Raw genomic sequence first — 26,327 nt, forward strand, 5'->3', positions numbered from 1 at the left:
AACAAAACTATCTGTACTTGTGCTTAAGTAAATCCTCTCAATATCACCAGATGCTGCGTTTCCTCCTTTGAGAAGCTCTGCTCAGCCTTTACTGCAGTCTCCTCCAGTTGTTTCTTATTTTTGGGTCTTTCTGCATTTAGTTTTGTATTTAATAACTAAATAGCACAATCTGCTTAGCTGATATCAGGTGATTGAGTTGGCCATGGAAAGATTAAGGTGGAAAAAAGGTGTTTTACCAAGTGTGCAGAACCTGATGATCTGTGAGTAATACTTCTTACTGGCCAGTAATATTGAGAGCTTAAAAAGAAGGCAATTTGACTTCTTTAGATATTTTGAGGATGTTTCACTTATCATCCAAGAGGCTTTGTCATTTATAGATCAACTGGTGCAGAGTCCCAGGTGACACTGCACCACTAGGGAGGGCTGACCCTTTTGGAGGTGTCATAACCCACAAAGATGGTCGATCATAGTGGACATACACGGCCTCATTTACTGTTCTCTTAAACCAATTGTCATTGTCCAAAATGTGAACACTGGGATCCTGGGAAGCGTGTCCTTTCTTAGGTGTTGCAGGTGTGCCACTGAGTCTTGTCCTCCTGTGTTGCATTTGCCGACACGTCTACGGCATCCACTGTTTAAGTCTATTCACATTTAAGTGACATCAACAGCTCACATGATGGCAGGGTGGGGCAAGGTCTCACAGAGGTTTCAGTTGTCGGCCAGGTGATGGGAATGACTCACGTATTTTTCACACCTTTGCTCATGTGATGACTCACATTATCAATAGAAGGTTAACATCCCTAGGAAGTACATCAATTTTTATATACACAACGCCCAGTTTCAGTCTCAAATTAAACAGACTAACATCATTTTAAATATAAGGATAGGAATCCTTTGCAGTCAATGAGTACTTGAAGTCAAGAACCCATGGACATCAGAGGTGGGAAGCAACAAAATACAAATACTTAGTTACTGTACTTAAGTAGAATTTTCAGGTACCTACACGTTGAGTTTTTATTTTTCTGATAACTTCTAACTTTTACTCCCTAAATGTTAACATGGATATCTGTACTTTTTACTCCTTTCATTTTCACAGCAGGCCTGTTACCTTATGTTTAACATATTTGAGGGAAGTTTAAATTCCCCAGCACTGTAGGCCTTCAGACATCAAAGTGATTTGAGCCTAAACGCCTGGTTGCAGCTTGTATGCAAAGAAAATCTCTTGAAGCTCACATTAGAAATGATTGAGTAGTGATTCTGTTTCCCTCTGAGCTGAGCCACTACAACCTTTGAGTTCCTCCACCTGCTGAATCCCAATTAATTCCTCACATTCAGGGGAAAAAAAACCCCCATTCCTGTACTTTGGTGAGGGTGCTCTGCAAGATTAGTAGGATTTGAGAGAAGATATACAATCTTGTGGTTTCTAACAAAACACATTTTTGGTCATGCTTCTTCTCTTCCTGCTGTTTTTATACACCCATATAAACTGGCCACTCAACAGAAGCTTGATTCCAGACGTGTTTACAGCGATGGTGGTATAGTGGTAAGCATAGCTGCCTTCCAAGCAGTTGACCCGGGTTCGATTCCCGGCCATCGCAGTCTCATTTTGTGACGGAGGAAAGAAAGTAATTTTATATCAGAAAGAATACAATGGTATGCAATAAATGGGTATTCAAATGAAAAAAAAGTTTGTGGTGCCTTGAAATAGTATTACTTTATAATTATCATATTAAAATAATATGACGTTCAGTTTGCACAGAAACAGCTGGTAGAAATGTCTGTCAAAGACCTACTTTTTATTTTCCTACTCAGATTACATTTCACAGCCTGATTTTATTGATTTTCCTTCTACTTGATTAAAGAAGTTGAATCAATACTTTTAAACACGATCTTTTAAACAAAACTATCTGTACTTCTACTGAAGTAAATCCTCTTGATATCACCAGATGCTGCGTTTCTTCCTTTGAGAAGCTCTGCTCAGCCTTTACTGCAGTCTCCTCCAGTTGTTTCTCATTTTTGGGTCTTTCTGCATTTAGTTTTGTATTTAATAAATAAATAGCACAATCCGAGTTGAGATCAGGTGACTGACTTGGGCATTAAAGAATATCCCATTGCTTTCCACTGAGAAACTTGTTTTTTTCAGCATGCTTTGGGTCATCACCCATTTACACTAAAGTGCTGTCTATAGAGTTTGGCTGAATCTGAGCACAGGGTTTAGACCTGTACACTTCAGAATTTATCCTGCTTCTTCTATCAGCAGTCACATTGTTAGTAAACACAAGTTGCCTGGTTCCAACTGGAATTCCCAAACAATTTATGCAAATCTTAAAAAAAACAATCCCCAAAGTAAAGCTGATTTCCTACACTTCAATCACATCTTAATTGTTTGTTTTCAAATCCACTGTGCTGGTGGCAAAATTACAAAAATATTGTCTTTGTCTAGCAAATTTTCAGCTTGCCTGTCTAAATATCGAGCATTTATGGGATCCTTCTGAGGTCCACACACAAACACACGGTACACCACTCCTCTGTACTGAAAATAAATACATCTTTATTTTCTCATCTCTATAGAGTGTCCCCTCCTTGCATCCCATTTAAGACATCAGTACAAAATACACATAATCGTTATTAGACATCAACAGAAATGAGTAGACACCCACAGTCTGACATTAAAATGAAATTAGAAGTGTGTGAAGGATTTCTGATCAGCGAGCACAGAGAGTTTTCTGCAAACACAAATTCAGTAAAGTCTGAAGAGAATCAGAGGACAAATACCAGTTTAATTCATACCAGTTTGGACTGGACTAAATATTTATGCCACATGACAACATCTGAGCCAGGTGCTCAATGACTATGTTGATGCTAAATGTTGCTGAAAGCTTCACATGACTAGGGAGTGCACCTTGGACCTTAGATATATTGTTTCCAAAGACAAAGGACGTACATCCATACACACAAAGATCAGCTTTCAGGACGTAAGTTCAGTCCTAATGCAAGTATGCGTGGAAGTTCAAAGTAATCACGACAAGATCATAAAGCCAACGACATGACTTAAAAATAAAATAAAACCTAATGTTTAGGCCGTGGATGCCTTAAACACATTCAGCTCCCACATTTACATTTGTATTCATCAATAACTAATGGTACATGCAGAAAGCTGAGCGGCCACATAAACAAAGGCTTTAATGCTAAAGAAAACAGGTTTGCAAACTGGTTATTAATGCTTCTGTGATCAAGCAGAAGATTCAAATTTCCCAGAATAAAAGCAGCAAGTTTCAGGTTTATCTGTATTAAGACATGTGGTTTGCATTGATCACAACAAGATATCCACAGATGAGCTCCGTATGATCAAAAAGTATGTTTACATTATTGCACAAGTGAAACTAACATGCCAATGCAGCTAAATCTCGCTAAGCTCTTCCCTCTGACTTGCCAATACATCATCATCCACATCATCATCACGGTCCCCATGACAACTTACAGAAATCTCTGTCATCTAGAACGTAAGCATCTCATGACTTTGCACGCTGACTTCATCACCTGCTCGAGCATGATCGACATAAAGAAATTACCCAAACAAAAACACTTGAAGCAAAGACTCATCGATTTTACAGGATGCTTTAACTTAGCACAAAGACTGGAAAAGGGGCTAGCTGCTGGTGTGTCTCATCCAAAGAGAAACAAAACGCCTTTTCTCGCAGCTCCATAGCTGTCAAATTCAAATGCTTTTTTTGTGTTTTGTTTTGTTAAATAGCTGGAGGCCATGACAGCAAGGTTATCCATATAAACAAAACTTAGTGTACTCTAACATAAAATGGGTTATTATTAAAGTTACTGTGATTGGAGTTAGGTTGTTCAATATCTTTGATGATCTGATGAGCAGGAGGCAACACACAACCAGAAAAAGAAGAGCAGCAGGAGGACTATGACGACGATGATGGAGGCAATGATGATGCATCAGAAACTCTTAAATGTCTACTTAAACCCTTTTTAAGCAATTAAGGTGAAATATGCATGGAATGAGTCATTTTAAGGTGGAAAGAATTCAGCACTATTATTAAAGATTAAGGAATGCAGACCTTTACAGTCTCTAACAGTGTACAGCTTAATGGATGTTAGGGCATTTTCCTTGTTTTTAAGGCTCAATTCTGCCTAATTCAATCATAGAAAAAAAGTCTCCTTGAGGATAAATATCCACTTTCTGGCTCCACCCCAACATTGTGTAGGACCAAAGAGTTTCACCTGTGGCGTTCATACCATAAAGAAGTGTTTCAAATGTTTGTTTAGGAGGCTTAGAAGCAGCTGCTTCATGTTTAAAGCGTCCAGCTGATTTAAAAAAAAAAAGAAAGAAAAGAAGGCAGCTCCACGATGTGACCATGTGAAACAGAGTTGAAGTCAGAAGCAACTGCTCTTCAGACATGAATTATTTTATATACTGCTGAACAGCCCGGGACTAAAATGCTTCAAGCGCCCCTGTTGTTCTTGTTTTTCCCCACCTTTCCTTTTGGTCTGTTGTATAGCTTATGTGTGAACTTGTAAGGTTTGGAAAGTTACTAAGATTAAAGTTCACATGTTTGTTGCTCATACGGTTCTTCTGTTACTATCTAACACACTGGCCTCTCTGACAGCTGTCAGAGAACAAGTAGCTGGAAACAGTTTAGACAGTGGAAAGAGAAGCTGCAGGAATGTGCAGAATGATTAAATACTATGTCATCTATAATATATAAAAATTTGTATGTGTTTTAAGTAAAAAAAAACCCCAAAACACTATGTAAACATATTCTAGTAGATTCCCCAAAATAAAATTATGAGTCTATATTATGAGCATAACATGGGCTCTTTGAAATTGAAAACTTTAAAAATACTCAGATACATAATGCCCAGAAACAGTTTTCACTGCTTTTTTGTTTTTAAACAACTAAAAATATTCCCAATATAGGTCCAGGGAGAATTCAGAGTAACCAAGGTGCCGTTTCACTTTCAGATTTATTAAATTTCATTTTTCACTGCTGTGATCAGCACAAAATTAAATTAAATTAATGCTCATCGTGGAACAGAAGCAAAAATTTCAGACGTTCTAGAAAATTCAAGAGCTTAAAAAAAAAAAATAAAGCAGGAAGAGAGGAAATATACCCAACGGCCACTTCATTAAACCCATCTGCATAACACTGCTTTAGGTTCCCATCATTGTAATTAAAACAGCTCTGACCCACGGGGGCATGAACTCCGGGATGTTCTGTGGTATCTGGCACCAGGACACTGACACCAAATCCTTTGCTGTTGTTGTTTGGCTGTGGAGTGCAGCCTAGTTTATTCTGGCAGTGTTTGCAGTGCACTTGTCACAACGTCCTCGCTGCACCCAGATGAGCGGTGGTTCTAATGTTGTGGCCGACTGGACTGAACGCTTTAACTGCTGAGGTTTTGAACACTGATGCCACAGTTGGTTACATTCAGTAATCTTACATTGTTCTTTGAAGGTGATCATGGACAAGATCATTGTGATTAATATTATGTGCAGTTGCACAGTTCAGCTCTATGATTTTTTTAAATACAATTATCCAAACATGTCTTCTGCTAGTGTCATCTGATTTCCTGCTGGGATCAGAGGAGATTTGACAGAACTGGGATTAGTAGTGGTCATACTGGCAGGTGTGAGCAAACTAGTATACTAGTATAACTAGCATAACTAGCAAAAGTGGTAGTGGTTGTAGTTAGGTGTGTCTGCTGTTTGATCACAACAGTTTAGAAAGGGAAGAAGGGACGTCGTTGATGTCTCTGGGTGCCATAGCCAAGAAGCATCAGACCACCACAGTAGATGCAACCAGGTGGGGGCGGGGCTATTCACATACAGGTGATGTTTCATCATCAGTGTTAGAGACGTACAGTGTACCAGACACACATTGTGTTCCACAGTGTTACGCAGCTATACAGTGATACAGACAGACAGTGGTGTCTCTCAGGCTGTGATTGAAAGGGGCGGTGCTCTGCTGTTGCTGTGACTACACGGGGGGTTGCCTGGCGGGTAGTGGTGACGGCCGTGGTGAAACGGCAGCCAAGAGCTCGCTGTAGATCTCCCGTCGCACCTCTTGCGCCACACTCTCTCGAATCTGGAAAACAAGAAACAGAAGAGGTGAAATTGCTTAAAAACTTGACCTGATCCCTCAGATTGTTGTGGAGAATCCTCCTTTAATTTAAGCTTTTAATGGAAAGACACCTTATATAATCAGAAAACTGAGTACAATTTTAACACAGATTTTTAAACATTTTATTGTTATCTAGTTTTTATATCTCTGGAAATGCTGAGCACAGGGGGAAAAGATAAGGTGTGAAAAGAACTGACGATTTTAAAAGAATCTCCTAAAAATGAGAAGAAATATGAAATGAAAGATAAGACGAGCCAAACTTAGGGAATAACTCTTGGTGGAGCCAGTGTAAAGAAAGGGCTTATAGGACAACTCCACCCACTGCAATCAGCAACTATTTTGGTAATTCTGATTTATTATTTTGTAGCACATGCCCGTGCTGCAGATTATCTGCCATGATAACGCTGTTGGAAATCAAATGGAAATGACTCAGTGATTTAAACTGTGTTTTATATGTACTGCAAAGATTTATGATTTTAGCGTATTGATGGGCGGTAGGTAGGAACCTGATGGTGTCATAGTATCTGATCTAGACAGGAACCTACAAGGTGAGTGAAGGAGAAACGCTCACTGTAACTAAGAGAAGTTTCACCCGATCCAGCTCTAACTATAAGCTTTATTGAAAATAGAAGTTTTAATCCTAATATTCAAAATAGAGAGTATTTCTGTCTCCTGAATCCAAACTGGGAGCTGGTTCCACAGACGAGGGGCCTGAAAACTGAAGGCTCTGCCTCCCATTCTACTTTTAAATATACTAGGAACCACAAGTAACCCTGCAGTGTGAGAGTGAAGTGCTCTTTTGGGGTGATACAGTGATATGGTCTTTAAGATAGAGCCTGAAGACCTTGTATGTGAGGAGCAGGATTTTATTGAGCCAATTTGAGCCAATGGTTGCTCAACTCTTGACTGTGTAGCCAGAAACAAAGAAAACAAACAAACAAACATCTTTTGTTTGTGGTCTTTGGTTCTATGGACAAAAAATGTTTTATGGATATTTGCGGCTTTTCTCTGTAAACTGAATAGTTGGAGACAGAAAAAGAAAGACTTTTGTTTAAATTTACATCTATTATTGTAGCCTGACTCTTGTAATCCTTGTTACAGGATGTGAAGATACAGGACATGTGTGTGTAGTCCAGAATGCCTGCTCAATGTTAAAGGACTATTTAAACCGCCTTCTATGGATTTGTGGCTACTCCGCCTCCAAGCCACGCGTTGCTTTGTTTGTTTTGTTGTCGTTGTCATTTGGTTTGGTTTTCCATGTACAACACACACACGTCACACTTGCTAATGCATTCATGCATCACTTCACACCCCTTGATACCTACTTATTATTGACTTTCAGAAATATTTATTAATCATTGTTAAGCCGAGAGTGCAATTACAGTCTCTGGTGAGACCTACGAGCATCTGTAACTTTATTTGTAAATGTTTTTTCCTCTATAAACATAATAACAGAAGCAGCAACACTCTGAGTCAACAACATTGTTTGGGCAGCTGGTCCTCGCGCTTAACAAAGAGGAAAGCCACGATATGTCGGGCAGGAATTCCAGAGTGTGATCCCAAAAAGTTGAGCTGCAAATGAATTTCCTGACCTCAATCTTGGCTTTGAATAAATTGCTTTAAACCATTACCTCTTTGATGAGCTGCTGCAGGCTATCCACTCTGACTTCCCCCGCTGCTCCTTCCTCCACCTCTGGTGCTTCTCCTCTGCCACCTCCTCCTGCTGCTAATGCTGCTCCATCACTGGCTCTCTCCTCCTCCTCAGTTTCCTCAGTGTGTACGTTGGGTCGAGGAGGGGGGGCAGGGGTTATATTAATTGATGCCCGATACATTCCTTGCTTCTGTTTGCCATCTCCTCCTCCTTGATCTTCTCTCACTGGACTGACTGACCTCGGGGAGGGGTTTGTGTAGGAGGAGTGGCGGTCAGAGCCGATCTCTGACTGCAGGAAGAGCTGCTCTCTGAGGAGGTCTGACACCTGGACAGATAGGAAAGACGGGCAGGAAAAGGTTAAGACATTAGTATTTTCAGCTTTATGTAACAAAAACATTGCGCGCACGTGTGTGTGTGTGTGTGTGTGTGTGCGTGTGTGCGCGTGTGCTGACCGGCTCCATGGCTCTCAACGCAGAGGCGGTGGACAGACTTTCAACACTGAAGTCTCTGTGAAGACCCTGAGGAAAAGAACAATGGCAGTATTACAACAAACTAATATAACAGGCCTTCTGCCTTTTCTCTCAGAATCAGTTGACAGTTTTTGTACAAAATTATTTAGCAAAAACATAAAATATTATGTTTATGCTTCAGTATCATGGAATATATCGTAGTTTCAGTTGCAAAACTGCAGTGATTTAATGACTTTTAATGGGGTAAACTTTGAAGTGCTGTATCCTCATGTGGGTTAGGTGGCTGGTGAAAACAAGCCACAGCATATGAAAGGCCTCCTTTTTAACTATATATTTATACCAGCCTAGCTGATTCTGATGGGGCCGGTGGGGACTTTTTAGCCCCACGTCCTTTGTTGTGTCGCTGTACTTTAGTACTCTTCCATTACACTTTTCTTTTACATATATTTGTGCCATTTTACAGATCTGATGTTTCAGGGTTTTTTCCCTAGAATTTAACACAAAAAGCATGCCAATAGCTGTTTTACACAAATCCTCTGGTGTGCATTTACTCTGTGCTGCGTGCGGTGCGTCAGCTCCAGTCTGTCTTCCAGCTGCTGTTCGAGCTCCTGCAGTTCCTCTCTGACCGCTGACCTCAGAGATTGAAGCTGCTCCAACTCCAGCCTGCAAACAAACACACACAAACACACTCTCCAGGTTTGCTTTTCATTGTGCTGTCACGGCACCGTCACATTTCTGTTTGCTTTTGTGAGTCACCTGTCAGCAGGGCTCAGGTGATTGTAGACCGGAGCCTGCTGTCGGATGATTGCCAGCTCCAGATCCATCATCTGACTGCGGAACAAGTTCAGGCTCCGCCTCTTCTGCTGAAACTCTGCCAAAGTCTAAAACCAGAGACGGGCGCACAGTGAATCACACATTTACTGATAGTGACAACGGTCTGCTCCAGCGCTTTCTGGTTGGAAGAACGAGAACTGAAAACTAAGAGTGTGTAGGTTTTCAGTCATGCAATGGAAAATATGTAAATATGGAACACAAGGTTCTTACATGTAAATAATGAGCCAGTAAAAAAAACCCCAAAAAACACTTGCTGCTTTCAGTGGAATCGAAAAGCAACATTTAAAAACTGAAGGCTATATCCGGGAACAAACACTGTTTTATTGATTTAACATACAAACGTCCTATGTGGCCAAAATAGAGAAAGCTACGCAGGCATCAGAGGAGATGACGGTACCTGGTGATTAGGCAGAGTTGCTCTGGGCTCACTGAACGTGTCTGGAGTATCGGCTCGGTTCTAGATGAGGAGAACAGCGATAACAACATAAGAAGGGAAACTCCGAATAAGAAGAAGAACTACAAACTCCAGACTAAACCTTAATTAACAGGGTGATAAGACAGTGTGACTGAGGAGGACTGACCAGACTCTGAACTGTTCCCCGGATCTCGTGCAGGACTCTCCTTAGCTGCATCTCTGTGCTAGATGGGCTCTGGCCGGGTCCTTGACCTGGAGCATCACGAAGCCCTGTATGGAGGTTGTGACCTGGGCTAAGGGCTGAACCCATGCCTATGTGGAAGCCAGGAGGAGGAGCCAGCCCTGGATGCAGACTGTGTTCTGGGGACACTGTCGGATGGAGATGGGTGTGGTGGGGAAATGACAGGTACGGGTTGTAACCTTGAGGACTAAAGTAGGGCGAGCCAAACTGTGAGCCTTGAGGAGGGAGCTGGTAGGGTTGCTGGTGACTGTATTGATGGTTATAGACCGGGTGATACATTCCAGAAGGTCCAGGATGCAAGTGACCCGGAGGGATGTGGTGAGGAGATGTGGGAGTTGAAAGGGGATGCAAGTTGGACATGCTGTCATGCTGGGGGCCTGGGGAAGTTGAAGGCTGAAGGAGACTGGTTAGACTATAATGGTGGTTCACTGAAGGGCTGTGGTGATGGTGGAGGTTAGGAAGACTACCGTGTAGATGAGGAGGGGTGTACTGCAAAGCAGGGTTCGACATGAAGGGATGTGGGCTGGAGTTAAATCTTTGATTAAGATTTGGACTGGGACAGGGGTATTGAGCTGAACGGTGAGAATTACGGAACAGATTCTCCTCTGGATTCAATCTTGGCTGGTTTCGGTAGGCATTCATGTTTTGCTGGAAGTGGCCAGGCTGCTGCGGATTGGACGACAAATCTGGAACACTCTGGGTGCTCCAAGATTCGGCATTTACTCCTGATGGCCAATCAGGAGGAGGGCTGGGGCTTTGTAGGGAATAGGATGGCTGCATCAGATACCGAGGTATGGGCTTAGGTGGAAAGACAGCTGGTGATTTTTTTTTGGAGCTAGATGAGGAGGCAGGATTTATGATCAGAGTGGACAGGCAGTTGGTTGGTTCTTCCTCCACTTCTTCCTCTTCCTTCTCCTCTCTTCCTTCTTGTTCTTCTTTTTCTTCTTCCTTGTCCTCAGGCTCAGGGGTGTATTTAAAGGAGTACTTGGGCTGGGTGCAGGACACCAGGCCTTGCCCAAACTGGATCCTGACAGATGATACAATCTTGGAGGGCGAAAGGAGTGAAGAGGGCAAGGAAGAGGACCTCTGCATGGAGATGACACGTCTCTGAGAGGCTGTACGGTTCGACTGTTTGGCTCGATGTAACGCACTAAGGACCGGAGAAGCTGGAGCCACAGGACAAAGTGATTCAGAATCATCCAAGAACACAGGCTCTACTTTGACTTTGTTCTCACCACTCGTTTTCTCTGTGGATGTATCTATGTCTCCTTCAGTCTCTGTCGGGTTCTGAGTGTGCTCTGGTCCTTGCTCTAAATCATGTTGGGATTCCTTTGACTCTGGCTGTGCTTGTTGTTCTGCAGCAGGCATACTCTGAGCAGACTCCGGCTCAGGCTCTGGATCAGGATCAGTCCGGTCACGTCTCTCAACATTCTCCTTACCCAAAGTTTCATCTTGCTGTACTTCTACTTGCCTGCTCCTGGGCAGATGGTGAGCTGTGTACTGTGGAATCTGCTCTGAAGTCTCTGTATCCATGTGCTCTTCCCTGGAGCTGTTACTTCGATCCAACTCTGCAGCTTCACCTGGCCTCGCCTCTTCCTCTCTACCATCTGGCAGGTCAAATGCTGGCTTGTCCATTGCAAGGGGAGTAGCCACGTCTTGTGAAGGGTGCGACGTCACAGTGGTCTCGCTGTCACAGCTGTCACTACTCACCTGCACCTGATTACAATTAATTCAAATTTTACTTAAATCCCAAATAATCATAAATATTGAAAAATATATAACTAATAGTGAAAGGGTATAGTATTTCCCCACAATGAAGAGGAGTAGAAACATAAAATACAGCATTACAAAATCAAATTCTCAGGTTACAGTGACTAAATTTTTGTGGTTGCAATTTCGAAATGTGCTCTGCGGTAATCTTTGTAATCCAAAATTCCCATGTGTGACCAAAAGACTTATTACTTGCACATGCTTTAGTCTCCAATTAGAGTCACTAGAGCTGCTATTTTATTCAATCAGGACACCTTGAATTATATTGGTGCTTTCTTACCACTGAATGCTCAGTTCCTACTTGCTAAATCTGATTTATGTTAGATTACATAGGAGTACTTTTTTTTTTTTTTTTTTTAAATAGGAGAATAAAATAAGTGTTCTAGGCCAGATTTGATTACGCTGCTTGTGATTCTTCTCCTGCTTTGACGAAGTTTTGTCTGGTTTTTCATGATTCATTTCAAGTAAGTCTGAAGGCGACGGTCATGAAAAAGAAAAAAAAAAAGGAGGGATGCACAGAAGAGACTTAAAAAAAAAAAGAATGAGAAACAAACAAACACACAAACAGACCTTAAGGTGGCTGTTGAGATCAGCAGAAGGCTCCTCAGCAAAGCCGCTGCTGTCAGACTGTTGGCTGCCTGTCCTCGAGAGGTCTACTAGAAAGAGAGAAAGAAGCTTTAATTCTTCCTGCATTACCCGATCTGTCCTGCAGGTGGCAGAGCAGAATCATTCATAGAAAACATGTTAGCGTGCAACAAGAAGCTGTGTAGAAATTCTATGTCTAAAGGAAACGAAATTCTTAGTTCATACCAAATAAAAACATTAAGATGGAATGAAAGACAAGGCTTTTAAGTGGATCAAAGCAGATAAAGAAGGGCTGCAGGAAGCTGCTGAACTCTGAAAGAATTTTAACTGGGGGGAAAAACGACACGCCACTGGTTTGTTTTGCATGATTTACTACCAAGCAGTTAAAGAATTTAAAACAAGACTTTCTGACGTTCTGTTAGAAATCCTATAAATAAAAAAGCCCCACCAATTTTTCCCCCCATTTATAATGAAAGAGTTCTTTTAAGATTTCAACAATGTTTTTCTATGAGATCTTATCATGTTGCATATTTTAAGCATCATCAGATTCAAGCATCAATAGGAGTGTTTGATTTGGAACTCCAGTGAACTATATATAGTTTTATGTACTCGATCTGGCTAGTTAAGGATTAAAAGATGGGCTCGCGCTTCTTACAAACAATGCTGTGACTATATGGACAATGAAGATGAACAACAATGTTCATAACGGGCTCTAACAGAATCCACCTTAACAGGGAGTCGGTGTTAATGACAGAAAAGTCCACAGATATTTAGACAATAAAATGTTAAGAAGTGAAATTTCAGCCGTGGATTTCTTCAAAACGTCATTTTCAAGTAAAATGATCTAAACCAGGGGTCTCGAAATCCAGGCCTCAAGGGCCGGTGTCCTGCAGATTTTAGATCTCACCCTGGGTCAACACACCTGATTCAAATGATTAGTTCATTACTAGGCCTCTGGAGAACTTCAAGACATGTTGAGGAGGTAATTTAGCCATTTGAATCAGCTGTGTTGGATCAAGGACACATCTAAAACCTGCAGGACACCGGCCCTCGAGGCCTGGAGTTCGAGACCCCTGATCTAAACAATGAAATTTTTGTATTATTCAAACTTGGTGAGTGTTTCACAAGGAATGAAATGCATTCAGTCAGTCATCCCTCAAAGACACAGTACACATTTGCATTTTGCGGAAAAGCACTGAATACAAACATGACCATCTGCTTGCTTAAAGGAAAAATACAAGTGAAACGATAAGGTCATTCAGAAACTCAAGTCAGTGCTCACCTCCCGATCTAGACGTCCTGTGTGGGTTAGCCTCGTCTTCGTTAATCTACAGGACAAAAACAGACAGTTTTAGGAGAAAGAAAGAATTGAACAGAGTCCTTCCCCTAAATAAAAGCTCAGGCTTTTTACCAACTACTCCGCTTCACTGAGCAGACTCAGGCAACGTGTGTCAACAAGCTCATTTTTCTAAAGCTGCAAAGACCAGTGGACACGGGTTCTCATCTACCTGACATCCATTTGTCCCTTTTCTGTCTTCAAGAGTTTTTTTGTTTTTTACCCCCCGCCTGATGACGTCAGCTGTTGTGAACAGCTGGTTCTGAGGTCTAAAGCATAGCCTAAATATGCATAAAATTTCACTTCTGCCAGTGTATTACAGTAAGTAGAGGATTTTTGTCTTTATTTGCATGAATTTGAATCCCAGAGTATCTTTCCAAGCCATGCCCACTGGCTAAAAGGCTACAAGGGAACCAGTCTGTGAGAACCGACAGCAAACATGTAAATGTGAGATGGCTTTGGTAAGCTGGGACACCATCACAAACACAGGAACATCTAAATAGTAGTTGGTGACAACATTGTAACATGCCCATGGAAAGAGGTCACCCACTGATTTGACCAAGGAGTATGAAGCCCCCAGAGAAACCCGTACCTCCTCTATTTCAAAAGAGTCTGCGTTTTCTGTTCGAAGATGTGCCAGCCGTGGCGGGGCCAGGGTGTGAGGAGCTTTCTCTGGGGTGGAGTTTCTTTTCTCCACCTCTTTAACCACCTGAGTGCCTTCCCCTGTTCCCTGGTTGGTTGACTGAAGGTCTGGGTCGGTGGTGTGCTGTTCAGGTCTGATGGGAAGTAGAAGTTAGTCAACTGAGAAGTAACTGGTAGAATATTTTGTTATTCAGTTATTTATATAACCTTAGCTTGACATCTGAGCAAACTGGGACAGTGGGAGCTTATGTATGAGTACTGCAGCTTTGGATGCATGGATTCAAGCTGGCAGTGAAGTTTCATACTTCATGAAGAGTCTGATATCGGTTATTAATAAATACATGAGAAAGATTAACAGCAGCTTACGTGTTTTGAATTAAAACACGGATGCTATGAATAGCACCAGGATGCTAATATGAAAAAAATTACATCCCAAATTTGAGGTACTTTACAAATATTTTTCTTCTGTGTGATTCAGTGAATAATACATTTTAAGTCATTCAGAGGAATAGTTTTAAATGGAAACTTTCTTGTTAGCCATTCTAGTCACTTCTATTTATAAACCCAATTACAAACAGGGTTCATACTCTGTATGTAAATAAAAATAGAATACGTTGACTCACAAATCTCAAACTTATATTTTATTCACTGTAGAAGATAGCTAATGTTTGCACTGAGATATTGTGGCATTTTAGAAAAAAATACTAGCTCTTTTTTAAATCTGATTCTCAGAAGTAAAAAAAATAAGCACAGGCTAATTCTGATCATCTGCAGGAGTCTCTGTGGGCAAGGGATAAGGCCAAGAGTCAATACTGAATCATGAATACCAGAAATACCAGATGTGAAATGATGCCTGCATCATCATCCAGCGCGATTATGATGGTTAATGATGGTCTTCGGAAGCCTATTCTTGGAGAGTGGTACAGATCTTTACATGCTAGCTAGGAGTACTCTGACTGCTGTTATGTGCAGGAATGCAATCCTCACATCTATTACCCGAGATGATTCAGTGACACCTGGGTTACTCCTTGTACAGGACAATGCCCAGCCTCATGTCTGCAGTTCCTGAATGACAGTAACTGATGGCACTGACTAGCAGTCACATTCCTCAGACCTGAATCCAATCGAAAACCTCTGAGATGTTATGGTGCATCTGAAACCAGAGACAGACCGTCTAGGAGCTCACTAATGCTCTGATCCAGATCTGCAAAGAGATCCCCAGGACACCATCTAATATCATATTTGCTACAGGATTAACAGTAGCAAAAAGAAAAACTAGAAATGGTCTGTGGGCACCACTTGCTAAGTATTTCCCTTTTGTCTCATTTGTTGCCTCTCCATCACACCTGCTGTCACTGTTCTTTGTACTAAAGCAGGTGAAATGGATTCACAATGTAATATGATTCCTAACTGGACAGACCGATATTACTGAGGTCTGACAAAGTTTGAGAACCACTGGCTTCAATATCGATCTATATGTGTCATCCACAACTTCAAACTGGTTTATATGCATTAGGTAATGATACCTGTTGTCTGTTAGGGAACCTGTCTCTCCATCCCCACTGGTTTCCTCGGTAACTGTCGCGAGGGGACAATTGTCTTTCTTGCGGATGTGTTTCGGGCTAACCACCTCTGCCTGGTGGTGAGAGTTGGTACTGGATCCGTCCTGTTCTGTACCGGCTGGTGCGCCAGCAGGAGCTTCATGTCCGTTGGTTAGAGTTTGCTGGTTAGGCGTTTGGGCTTCAGTCGACTCTGAGGTGGACGAGAGCAAGTTGTGTCTGCTAAGACTTCTCTTGAGGATTTTGGCAGCGTTTATTACGGGGTTCCTCTTCTTCAAAGGAGAAGACTGCTCGTCTCCTCCTCCCTTTCGTCCTCCTTTTTCTCCTCCCTCTACTTCTGAGAGACAATTATAAAAAGCTAGAAAAAGTCAAATCACTAACACTTTGGAGTAACACAAATATTGGTCAAACAACTACTAAAATAACTATTAAACTATTAAAAACTATTAAAAATAAAAACACCTGTCAGGAGGCAAGGGTGCTGATCATGTCTTATTTAAAAATGTCTGTTCATCGTCTATTATGTAAAGTGATCCTTGTTAAAGCATCAAGTTGAACAGATATGGCTAAAAACCATATGGACTTTGCTTTCAGTATCAAGTATATGGCTACCCAACTATTCAGCTAGTGATTTTTATCAGTGTTTTTCTAGTCTGATGACTTCAGTTAAATAAGCCCTCTGTAATATATTAAGTACATTTTATTGTAAACATTCTCCACAGCAGTAAAAGTCAGATTAGTGTTTGTGCACGACTCTCTGCGCCGCTCAGCCGGTCCAGACTAAAACAGTCCTTCAGTGGACTTTGTGTTGTTGTCATCATTACCTTGATCCGTAGTGCTGATCCGCTGGACCGGCTGTCCAGAAACTTGACTGTAGAGCTGGAAAAACTCGTTCGCTACTGTTGTCAAGACCTCGATCTGACGGAAACGACCTGAGAAAGAAGGCAGACACAAGACGGTCATAACACAACTACAAAGCAATGACCAATTTGCTTTTTTAAGTGAAAAAGATCTTAAAGTATAGATAGATAAAGTATAGAGATTCACAGTTTCAGAAAACCAGACACCAGAGCTGTGACACTGCAGGAGACCAGAGATTTTTTTCCAGTTTCCCCTGCTTTTGTATTGTTACAAGCTAATTGTGTGCTCTAGGCTCTAAAAATGAAACGGACATGTTTTCATCCGATTCTCAGTAAAGCTCCATAAATGTAATTTCAGCCTGTTACAGAAGAAAGTTGACAGTCATGAGTTTGGCCTTTGCTCTAAAATAGAGCTCATTATACAAGTGTTTATTAGATGAGCAGAAATAAAGGAGTGAATGGTGGAGTGATTCCACGGCAGGACTTCATTCTTCAGAGAAATTGCTATTGTTAAAAATCTGGTTTTAAACAAAATGAATGTTTGGAATTGAAGAACTATTCTGAGAAAAGAAAAACATCAAAAGCTGAACACAGACGTCAGCTCCGCCACTCCTTCCTCCTCCTCCCTCCTCTTGGGGTTGTGTAAGTCGAGCTGTCAGTCTTATTTCTAACAGGATGATGACTTGCATACTTTCGTGCCTTCCCTGCTCCCCCTGCCTGTCTCTCACTGTCTAAATACTCATCAGTCTGTTATAAAAACACCGACTTCTGTCTCCTGTCTTTATGTGAACATGTTGTTTCTCGCTTTTATGTAACCACCTGAAACACAGATCTGCTAACTCATATTTCCCTCACCTCTGACTTGCAAATCCAAAACAACAACAACAACAACATTTATTTATACTGCATCAGAGGTAAAAGTAAGCACATCATAACTGGATGTGTACATTTGATGGTGCTCTCACATAAACAAAAGGTTAAAAGCAAAAGCCAAGTTGTAGCTTAGAGTTTACTCAGCATCTCTGATGTTTTAGCCTGCTTTAGCTCCTAGGTTCTGTTTCAGTGTGCTTTCACACCTACAGTTTATTTAATCTGGTTTGAATCAGTGCATGTTCTGGACGAGTGGATAACAATGATAATTTTACTCCAAACATCCAGCCAATATTTCAGGCAAAACCATACATAGCAGGCTAGTTGCTACAGTTTCTGTACTCTGTAGTCAGCCACAAAGTATACCAGGCTACTGGAAGATGTTTAGCTCAAACTTACAGCTTGAGTCAGTCATGGTTAGCATAAACTAACTCTGTTCGGAACCAGACGAGACCACCGCCTCCAAAGGGTTTCGGTGTGATCGTTTTGATCTGCACGCGAGTGTGATTACCGTGTTCACATCAGCACAAATGAACTGCACCAATGGGGAGTCAGACCAGAGGTGGCTTTAATCAGAATAAACAGTAAATGGCCTGTATTTGTATAGCGCTTTTACTAGTCTCCCCTAGGGACCCCAAAGCCAGTCATCCACCCATTCACACACATTCACACACTGGTGGAGGCAAGCTACAGTTGTAGCCACAGCTGCCCTGGGGCAGACTGACAGAAGCGAGGCTGCCATATCGCGCCATCGGCCCTTCTGGACAACACCAGTAGGCGGTAGGTGAAGTGTCTTGCCCAAGGACACAACGACCGAGACTGTCCGAGCCGGGGCTCGAACCGGCAACTTTCGATTACAAGGCGAACTCCCAACTCTCGAGCCACGATCACCCGTGCAGGTGGCTCAAGAGTTGGGAGTGCAGGTGTGGAGGAAAAAAAAAAAAAAAAAAAAGAATGAAAAGAGTGCAATATAAAAATGTGCACAATGGTGCAGATATTCTAGGAGGAGAACCAAAGGAGCACGAATACTGGACTCATTGAGGAGTCATAAAGCAAAAAGACCCTATGCGATGATGCAGATGTGGACGTAGGCCTTTCCTAAAATTGGTTTTTACCCTAAAGTGGCCCAAAAAACCCAAAACCAATTAATGCACCTTTAACCTCCTAAGACCCAAACTCTTTCACGACATGCATTTTTAATTTCTCTTTGATATTTGGGCATATTGGGGCCCTATGAATGAAAAAACAAAGAATTACCAGATTTTTTTTTAACCTTATTTTTGTTTTTAAGAAAAATAAGAGCCACATATGAGGATATTTGTTTAAAATTTTGATAGAACAGTAGCAGTATAATGTCCTTGTAAGTGGATATCAGGCCCATGTAGAGCAAAATTGAGTATTTTAGTCTAAATAACCCAAAATGTGATGTCCACATATGTGGACAAAGGGTCCTAGGAGGTTAAAATAAGCTGCAGATCAGGCTGTCACTCACAACTCATGACTATAGAACATCCTATTACACATACAGCTGTGTGTGATGATAGTAATACTGTGCGAGTGAGTTTCCTGCTCACTGCTGACTCTGCATTAATGCTCATTCTGAGGATCCTAATACAGGAAGTAAGGATTAAGTGAAAACGGCACACACTCTTTTTCTGTATCCATCCCTGGAGATTTCTTTCTGATGGTGAGAACGGAGCTTACATAACAAACAACAACACACGCATGTATGTCTGGGATCTAGGGAACCAGTGGACGAGTATGAGAATGTTCTGGAAAAGAAGAAAGCCTCAAGGAACCTGAGACGGGCCAGAAACTGTTAAAGGAGCAGTTCATCTTAGACACCCATCTGTAACTTTCATACATTTAGCTTTGAAATAAACCTCGACTTAATCTTTTAGCTTTGGAGACCTGGACTGTCTTTTACTGTTACCATGTGCAAGTGTCCAGGTATGTGGAGGTAAAAATAAAAAATAAAAAAAGAAAGGCTCCTCTGAAGTTTCATCTGTGCCTGTCATTTACAACCCTGGTCCACAAAAGTTGACATGTTGTATACAATGACTACATCAGCAAGGCAAAATATCAAATGTTGAGACAATACAATACACTTTCTTTAAATTTAATGCAAGGATGTTTCAAAAAACGTTGAGGGCAGAGGGACGTTTACCATTGTGTTGCATGACCTCCTTTTGCTTGATATGGGGTTTCAACAGTTCAGGGCGTTCTTTGTTGCATTTTTCCACTTCGCAATGCTCCAAATGTTTTCAGTTCATCCGTTGTGACCTTCAGAATGTGGTTTGTATCATCTTACAAAATTAAGCAAGGAAATACTTGAAAAACACCACCAGATATGTAGCACATAACATTCTTCATATTCTAATCTCTAATAATCATGTTGCTGATCCACTGACAGTTAATGCAGCTAATTGTGGGATAATTCAGGTCTTTCCAAGTATTATATGACTTTTTTCATTTGTTTTGTGGCAACATTTAAATTGAGAATGCACATCACAAACAAGACAAAGTCTCAATTTCTAAATTCGATCGTTTCTTTGCACCAGTTCAAGGCAAATACAAGCTTTTCTTTCCGTTTGTATGTTGTTTTTGTATGTTACTAAAATTGTCAACATTTCTCATTACATCGGTTTGATCTGCAGAATAATATCAGTCAGTAATAACAGTCAAAAGCTGTGACTTCTTTGTGAACTCTTTTAACACCTGAGAGCGTAAACCTGGAAGAGTTGCGAGATTTGTAGAGAGTCAACAGGTCTTCTGTTGACTCTCAGTCAGGGTGATGTCATGTTCACTTCTTCGCATTCATCTGAAGCGTTCAACACTTCTGATTGTGACTATTAAACTGAAATCATACTGAACTTGAGAGACTGCTGTCAGTACATTTGTGCTCTCCATTTCCACAATGAAGGCAGTGCAAGTGTCCAGCCAAGGTTCGCTGGGCTCTGATGTGTGTAATAAACAAACATTGATAAGAGAGCCACTGCAGGTGGATAGTGTGTGAGAGCATTGCTAGAGTTTGTAGCAATGGACTCAATATAAAAAAGCATTAGAACAATGTAGACCGTGCTTGTGGCTGAAGAGGCACAGCTGCTCAGTCAAGACGGCTGGAGATTTCAGCGAAACAGGAAGAAGCCACTTGAAGTTGTTTGTCATATGGAATTCAATGGAAGCCAGCGGGAGCGAAATTAAATATGAGAAATAGGACTGCGCCTTTCCAAACAATACAAGTCAAGAGACAAGGTCAAAGGATTTTTTATTATTAATAAATACAAAGAGGTTTTCTTTCCTGTGATATTACCGGGACAAGTTAAGGTGCAACTATTTCTTTGCACACATAAAAGCTCACAACAATCAGCAACAACATTAAAACAAGAGCGAGTTGAATAACAATCAATCACGCCTTTATAACTCTTTATAAATATCCTGCTTGGAAACAACGGTGTCTGGCATTTATGCAGATGCTCCTTTGATTCGGATCAACTAAACAGTGTCGCAGAGCAAGCATACCCTCTTTCGTGGAAATGGTACTCCCCCAGAAAGCTAACACACCAAACCACACCATAACCCTGCTGAGGGTTGACCCGAGGACCACAGCAAAGAGCCAAAGGTGATGACTTTTATCTGCCCACCACAACTTTGGCTTTGACTCGGTTGAGTCACTGAGCTTCAGTTTGCGTGCCATCAAACATCTTGTGACTCATATAGTTATTACTTAAAATGAGGTCGTGACCCTGAGATATGCAGACAGAAACAATATATGTGTACACGAGCAGCCACACCCGCTCTTGGTGTCCATAATGACCTGCATTAGTGTTTTAGAAAATAAACATCCAAGCCTGGGACCTTTGGTAAACTAAATGTCAGGATTTCTATTTGTTGGTGATAGAGATTACTTAATTGGCTACTGTCTGCAGCTCACACTCACAATATTAACCTTTCACACCACAACGCTCTATGTAGAAACATCCAACAGCTGTTGAGATTAACTTTTGTTAAATTTAGTTAATTCTGCAACACACACACACACACACACACACACACACACACACACACACACACACACACACACACACACACACACACACACACACACACACACACACACACACACACACACACACACACACACACACACACACACACACACCTTTAATCACAAGAAGAACATTGAGTCCTGCAACAGATGGCATGGCTCCCACAGAGCCCTGATCAACATCACAGAGTCAGACTGAGATCACATGATGAGACACCAGGCGCCGACATGGACTAAATTCAAAGTGTGGCATTATTCTGCAAAATGCCAAAGGCTGCATTGGCATACTGATGAGTCGGCATCAATTTAAACTGGTAATCTAAATCCCAAAGAAGTTAGGGCGCTGTATAAAATGTAAAAAACAAACAAACAAAAAAAACAAACAAATGCAATGATTTGCAAACCAGATTTTACTCACAGAAGAACATAAAAAACATTCAAATATTTTAAATGAGATGCACCATTTTAAGAGGAAAGATTTTGGCTCAGTTTGTATTTTATGGCAGCAACAAGTTTTTTTTTGGTTTTCAGCTTTGTCCCTTACACACAGGGATTTCTCCAAATGTGTAGATGATATCATGCTCTGTAGATGATGAGTCTCTGCATTTTGACTTTTGGGACAATTATTCTGAAATTGCAGCACAGTTTGTAGATGCAGGGTTTTTTTTTTGCAGACTCTGCACATCTTTGCTTCTGAGAAACTGCCTCTCTAAGATGCTATTACAGTCCCAGTTACTTTTCCAGCCTTTTGTTGCCTTCTCCCAACTTTTGAGACGTATTGCTGCCATCAAATTCAAACTAAGCCAATATTTTTAATTAAATACTGAAATGTGTCAGTTTAAACATCTTATATATTTTCTATGTACTACTGTGAATAAAATAGGGGGTTTGGAAATGCAAATCAGTGCATTCTGTTTATATTTACATTTACACAGCATCCAAACAGTTTTGGACCTGGGTTTATATTTGGCTTTTATGCAGTTGAGACAGTTGTTCATTTATCATAGTTGACACCACAAATCCGCATCTTATGTTAGCCACTGACAAGTGTATGGCTGGTTGTGTGAAGTGATTGTGACAACAACTTACTTGCAGGTAAAAACAAAAAACAAAAAACAAAAAAAAAACTAAAAAGACAAGACCAAAAAAGAAAACAAGGCAGAGCTCGATGGGCCATATGAAAATATAAATCTGTTGCCTTCAACGAGCACAACAGCAACAAAGAACAGCAAACAAGAAGAAATGAGACTTTATCATCAATAAACTGGAACAACTAAAAAGTAGAAAAGTGACCAAAGACTCAGTTAAAGTATTCTGGAGGTCAACTAATTTCACCTCTGAAGTCATTCATCTTCACACACACACGTACACACGCGCGTGCACACGCAGCTGACTGTCTTCTTCTTGACAGTTTAACAGTGTAAGTGCAGTAAAAAAAAGAAATGCTTTGCCAGATCCTGTGTGTGTGTGTGTGTGTGTCTGTTCGGTAGTGAGCCAGTACCTTCATGCAAAAACGCATTCGAAAACAAAAAGAGGCCAGGATGTTAGCGGAGCAGGTCTGTGTGCGCGTGTGTGTGTGTGTGCGCGCGAGTTTGGGACAAACAGACCTTTGTCTTTGCTGGCAGTGTTGTCCAGGCAGTTGGCAGAAGAGCTAAAAAAGCCGAAGGACCCCACAAAACACCACAATAATACTGGGAACAGGACACACACAGTCACCGAGCTTCACTTCCTCTGCCTACAGTTTCAGGACGTGAACCTCTGAGGTTCTCATCACTATCATGGTTAACCCTCCACCTGCAGCACTGAGGCTGTAGAAAGTACCCAAACACCAGAAGAGATGCAACGGCATTAAAAGCATGGAGGTACATACTTGTCAGGGCGTAGTTGGGGTTCTCCAGCTCCATCCGCTGCAGCTGAGCTGCCAGGTAGACCTGTATATGTAACACAGGAAATAATGCCATTACAAATATTATCTGTGACTGATGGTAATACGGCAGCAGGTTTTCCCCCGCTGATAATGTTTGCTTAATATAGAGGTAACTAAGAGTCACTGTGGGAAATGTTTTTTCCCCTTTATGTTTGCATTCTGTCTGATCAATAGAGAAAGGCAGAGCTTCACTGTAACAACAGTATGAGTCACTGCACCTCGAGCTGTGGGCGCAGGTCTGTACCAATACAGCTGGAAAAGTAACTAGAGGAGCTGGTTCACCAGCGCTCTCCACGAGCACCACCAGGGCTGATCAAGACAGGCCATAACTCTGCTTAGCTATGGCTGTGCTTTGGTTGTAAAGTCTATGGCTGTGATACATTAGCTTGTAATTTGGGTAAGACAAATTGCTTTGATTTGTTGCAAGTGTGCGGTAAATTGAATTTAAGCTACTCCTTAGTAAGCATCTCTGTCACTGTATCGAAGCAACACAAGTGAAATAGAGTAGAGCTTAGTTACGTGCATAACTTAAACCTTAAACGCAGCTGAAGTTTTAGCAGTAAGCAAGTCTGTAGCCACTACTTTGCCGCTCTCATTGACCACATACTGCCTTAGATTATGCTTGAAAAGAAGGACGGAGCATTGTGAGGTCTCACATTTGCCAACACACAACTTTGTGGACCACAGGAAATCCAATAATGATTCCTTGGGAATGTAAGACTTTCAGCGAGGGAATGCCAAAGGGTTTTAAAAAAAAATTATTTTACACTCAACATCTATACAAGCCACAATTCTCATTCCTCATTAGCACGCACATGGTAACACTGTAGACCAAGTTTTGCACACTAGTATCATGGCTGAACATCTTGTTCTGGTTTTTAGAAACCCCAATAAGAAAAAGCTTACTGCTATTTGAAGAGCTCCAATAAAAACTGGCCTACTGCTAAAAGCCAGAAATAGTATTATGCTCATGCCTACAGGGGTATTGATGATAAAATAAAAAGATAAAACATACCAAAGATTTAAAAAAAATATGAATAGGAATTTTTTTTAAAAAGCCAACAATAACAGTTTGACAGGGATTAAATTGTATTTTTGCACCAAGAAGGTGATTCAGGGAGATATTAGACAAAAACTTAGAATATCTCAAAATGGTCATCTTAAAAAAGACAAAGCGGGGCAAGAAGAAGTGGCAGAGCTAAAAACTATATACAGCAGATGAACTGTAGCTGAAAGTCACGTCTTTACGAAATAAAAAAAACTCCAGCAAAGACAGCGATGCATGATGATTTCCAATTTCAATAAAACACTACACCGATTTCCCATTTTCCTGGCAAAATGTAAAGAAACAAAGGGTGGCTCAAAACATTTGCACAATACTATGTGTCAAAAAACTTTACGTCCCTGAATATGGCTAGTGTATGACTTAAAAAAATATAAAAACAAAAAAACTGGAAAAATGTATGTGAATGCTTAACGTTTTCTAATAAACTGCAAATATAAAGTAATCATGCGAATAAAGATTTCATTGTTTTTGGAAGTATCTGGTCACAAGTATTAAATTGTTTTTAAATTTGGATCAAAATAAATTAAATTCACATTAAAGTTATTAAAAATCGTCCTGCATGAGTGAGTGTCAGCAGAAGAATTTGCACCAGACCATCAAGTAGACTGTGAAACATTTCACTGAGTAAGTTAAAAGTTGGATCTGCTTGTGCCATTAAATGCAAAGTCAAGGATCACTGAAGTGAGTTGGATGTATCCTCTGTGCTCCTGGTTCTGTGAAAGTGTTTGCAATGTACGACCAGCGACCTTCTGATCATTCACAAGTGTGCATTATAAAAGTGCTAAACAAACTACAACGATGAACTTAAAAAATCAAAACAAAAACAAATCCATTTCTTTTGCTCTGTCTGTACCTTGATGTCGATGCCTCGCGCCGAGGAGCTGCTGTTGAAGAACCTGGAGGGAATCTTTGAGGACAGGTCGGGTTCTTCTCGACCAAAGCCAAGGTTTAACAGGATTTCCTCAGGATCCTCCTCGTATAGGTCCAGCAGTTCTGACACACTGCGGAGAGACACACGGGCAGTTAGAGAGAAAGTTCAGAATTAGTCTGAACTTTCTCTCTAACCGCAGAGTGACGACTGCAAATCTGAACCGCTATGAAAACACACAGCCAGCAAGCAGAGTCCTGCTCTTCAACTATTTTACTGAGACCTGAATCCTGACCAGCAGCAGAAGACTAATCCATCGAGGAGTTTCACCTCAGGTTTTGCCAACACAACAAGTTGCTATTTGTGTAGAGCAGACAGTGTAAAGTAGTTATGCAAATTAGTGTATTTTATATTGTATTTGGGTGATTCTAACACAGAGATACCTGCATTTAGATGAGGCTGCTGTGGTTTCTTTTTCTACCCGCTGATAACTCAGCGAAATAATCGTCTGCACTGTAAGGTGATGGTGCTACTCATCTTCATAATACAGTTTCTATTTTTATGTACTTGTGAAATCGTGAGAAGCCACTATACATCATTTACCACATTTAACACCAGCTAATAACGTCAGCTGCCAGACACGCCTGCTGCTCCAACCTCATCGCCTTATCCTGTCCACTCACCACAACCACAATCATCCTGATAATTTACCCACCACATGTGTTTATAGGTAAAGGATGTGGACAGCAGATATTTCTGATAGAGCAGTGACACTGCAAGCCATTATTACTCCAACCAAAAACAATTAACCTACATTTATTTCAACACTAGAGGTTCCTGATTCTTTACTTTGGCTCACAACTTTTAAAAAGAATTAAATTTAAGTGTCTGCTCATGGCTAGTGCCCAATCAGAATTACCCTGATGGGTCTAGGAGGAGGAGTTAGCCGTCCGATTGGGGTCTGGAATGTGGGGCCACCCTGCTGCTGCCGAGTCGGGGCAGTCTGCTTCTCTCCACCCCAGGGATAAAGGGTAACACTACC

At 41.1% G+C, this 26,327-nt stretch overlaps 1 protein-coding gene and 1 non-coding gene across 4 annotated transcripts in view; one reads left to right on the forward strand and one right to left on the reverse strand.

Annotated features, from left to right (window-relative positions):
- The first annotated feature begins 1,526 nt into the window (after window positions 1–1,526).
- trnag-ucc (transfer RNA glycine (anticodon UCC)) lies at window positions 1,527–1,598 on the forward strand. The gene has a single exon. It is a non-coding gene; the product is annotated as a tRNA-Gly (tRNA).
- A 933-nt stretch (window positions 1,599–2,531) lies between these two features.
- itprid2 (ITPR interacting domain containing 2) overlaps window positions 2,532–26,327 on the reverse strand; it is a 47,643-nt gene continuing 23,847 nt past the window's right edge. The window contains exons 9-22 of one of the 3 annotated variants that reach the window (XM_035906638.2): window positions 25,271–25,418; window positions 23,295–23,355; window positions 16,471–16,578; window positions 15,614–15,980; window positions 14,038–14,221; window positions 13,392–13,437; window positions 12,095–12,180; window positions 9,680–11,470; window positions 9,496–9,555; window positions 9,021–9,145; window positions 8,816–8,927; window positions 8,247–8,312; window positions 7,775–8,119; window positions 2,532–6,107 (exon numbers count right to left, since the gene is read on the reverse strand). In XM_035906638.2, coding sequence (XP_035762531.2) covers window positions 6,000–6,107; window positions 7,775–8,119; window positions 8,247–8,312; window positions 8,816–8,927; window positions 9,021–9,145; window positions 9,496–9,555; window positions 9,680–11,470; window positions 12,095–12,180; window positions 13,392–13,437; window positions 14,038–14,221; window positions 15,614–15,980; window positions 16,471–16,578; window positions 23,295–23,355; window positions 25,271–25,418 — 3,607 coding nt within the window. In that variant the 3' untranslated portion in view covers window positions 2,532–5,999. Of the gene's footprint in view, window positions 6,108–7,774; window positions 8,120–8,246; window positions 8,313–8,815; window positions 8,928–9,020; window positions 9,146–9,495; window positions 9,556–9,679; window positions 11,471–12,094; window positions 12,181–13,391; window positions 13,438–14,037; window positions 14,222–15,613; window positions 15,984–16,470; window positions 16,579–23,294; window positions 23,356–25,270; window positions 25,419–26,327 lie in introns of all 3 variants that reach the window. The other 2 variants (XM_087852945.1, XM_006788124.3) reach the window with 2 other exon arrangements.

Source organism: Neolamprologus brichardi, chromosome 16 (assembly GCF_056152115.1).
Source record: "Neolamprologus brichardi isolate AB-2024 chromosome 16, ASM5615211v1, whole genome shotgun sequence".
Classification (NCBI taxonomy): Eukaryota; Metazoa; Chordata; class Actinopteri; order Cichliformes; family Cichlidae; genus Neolamprologus; species Neolamprologus brichardi.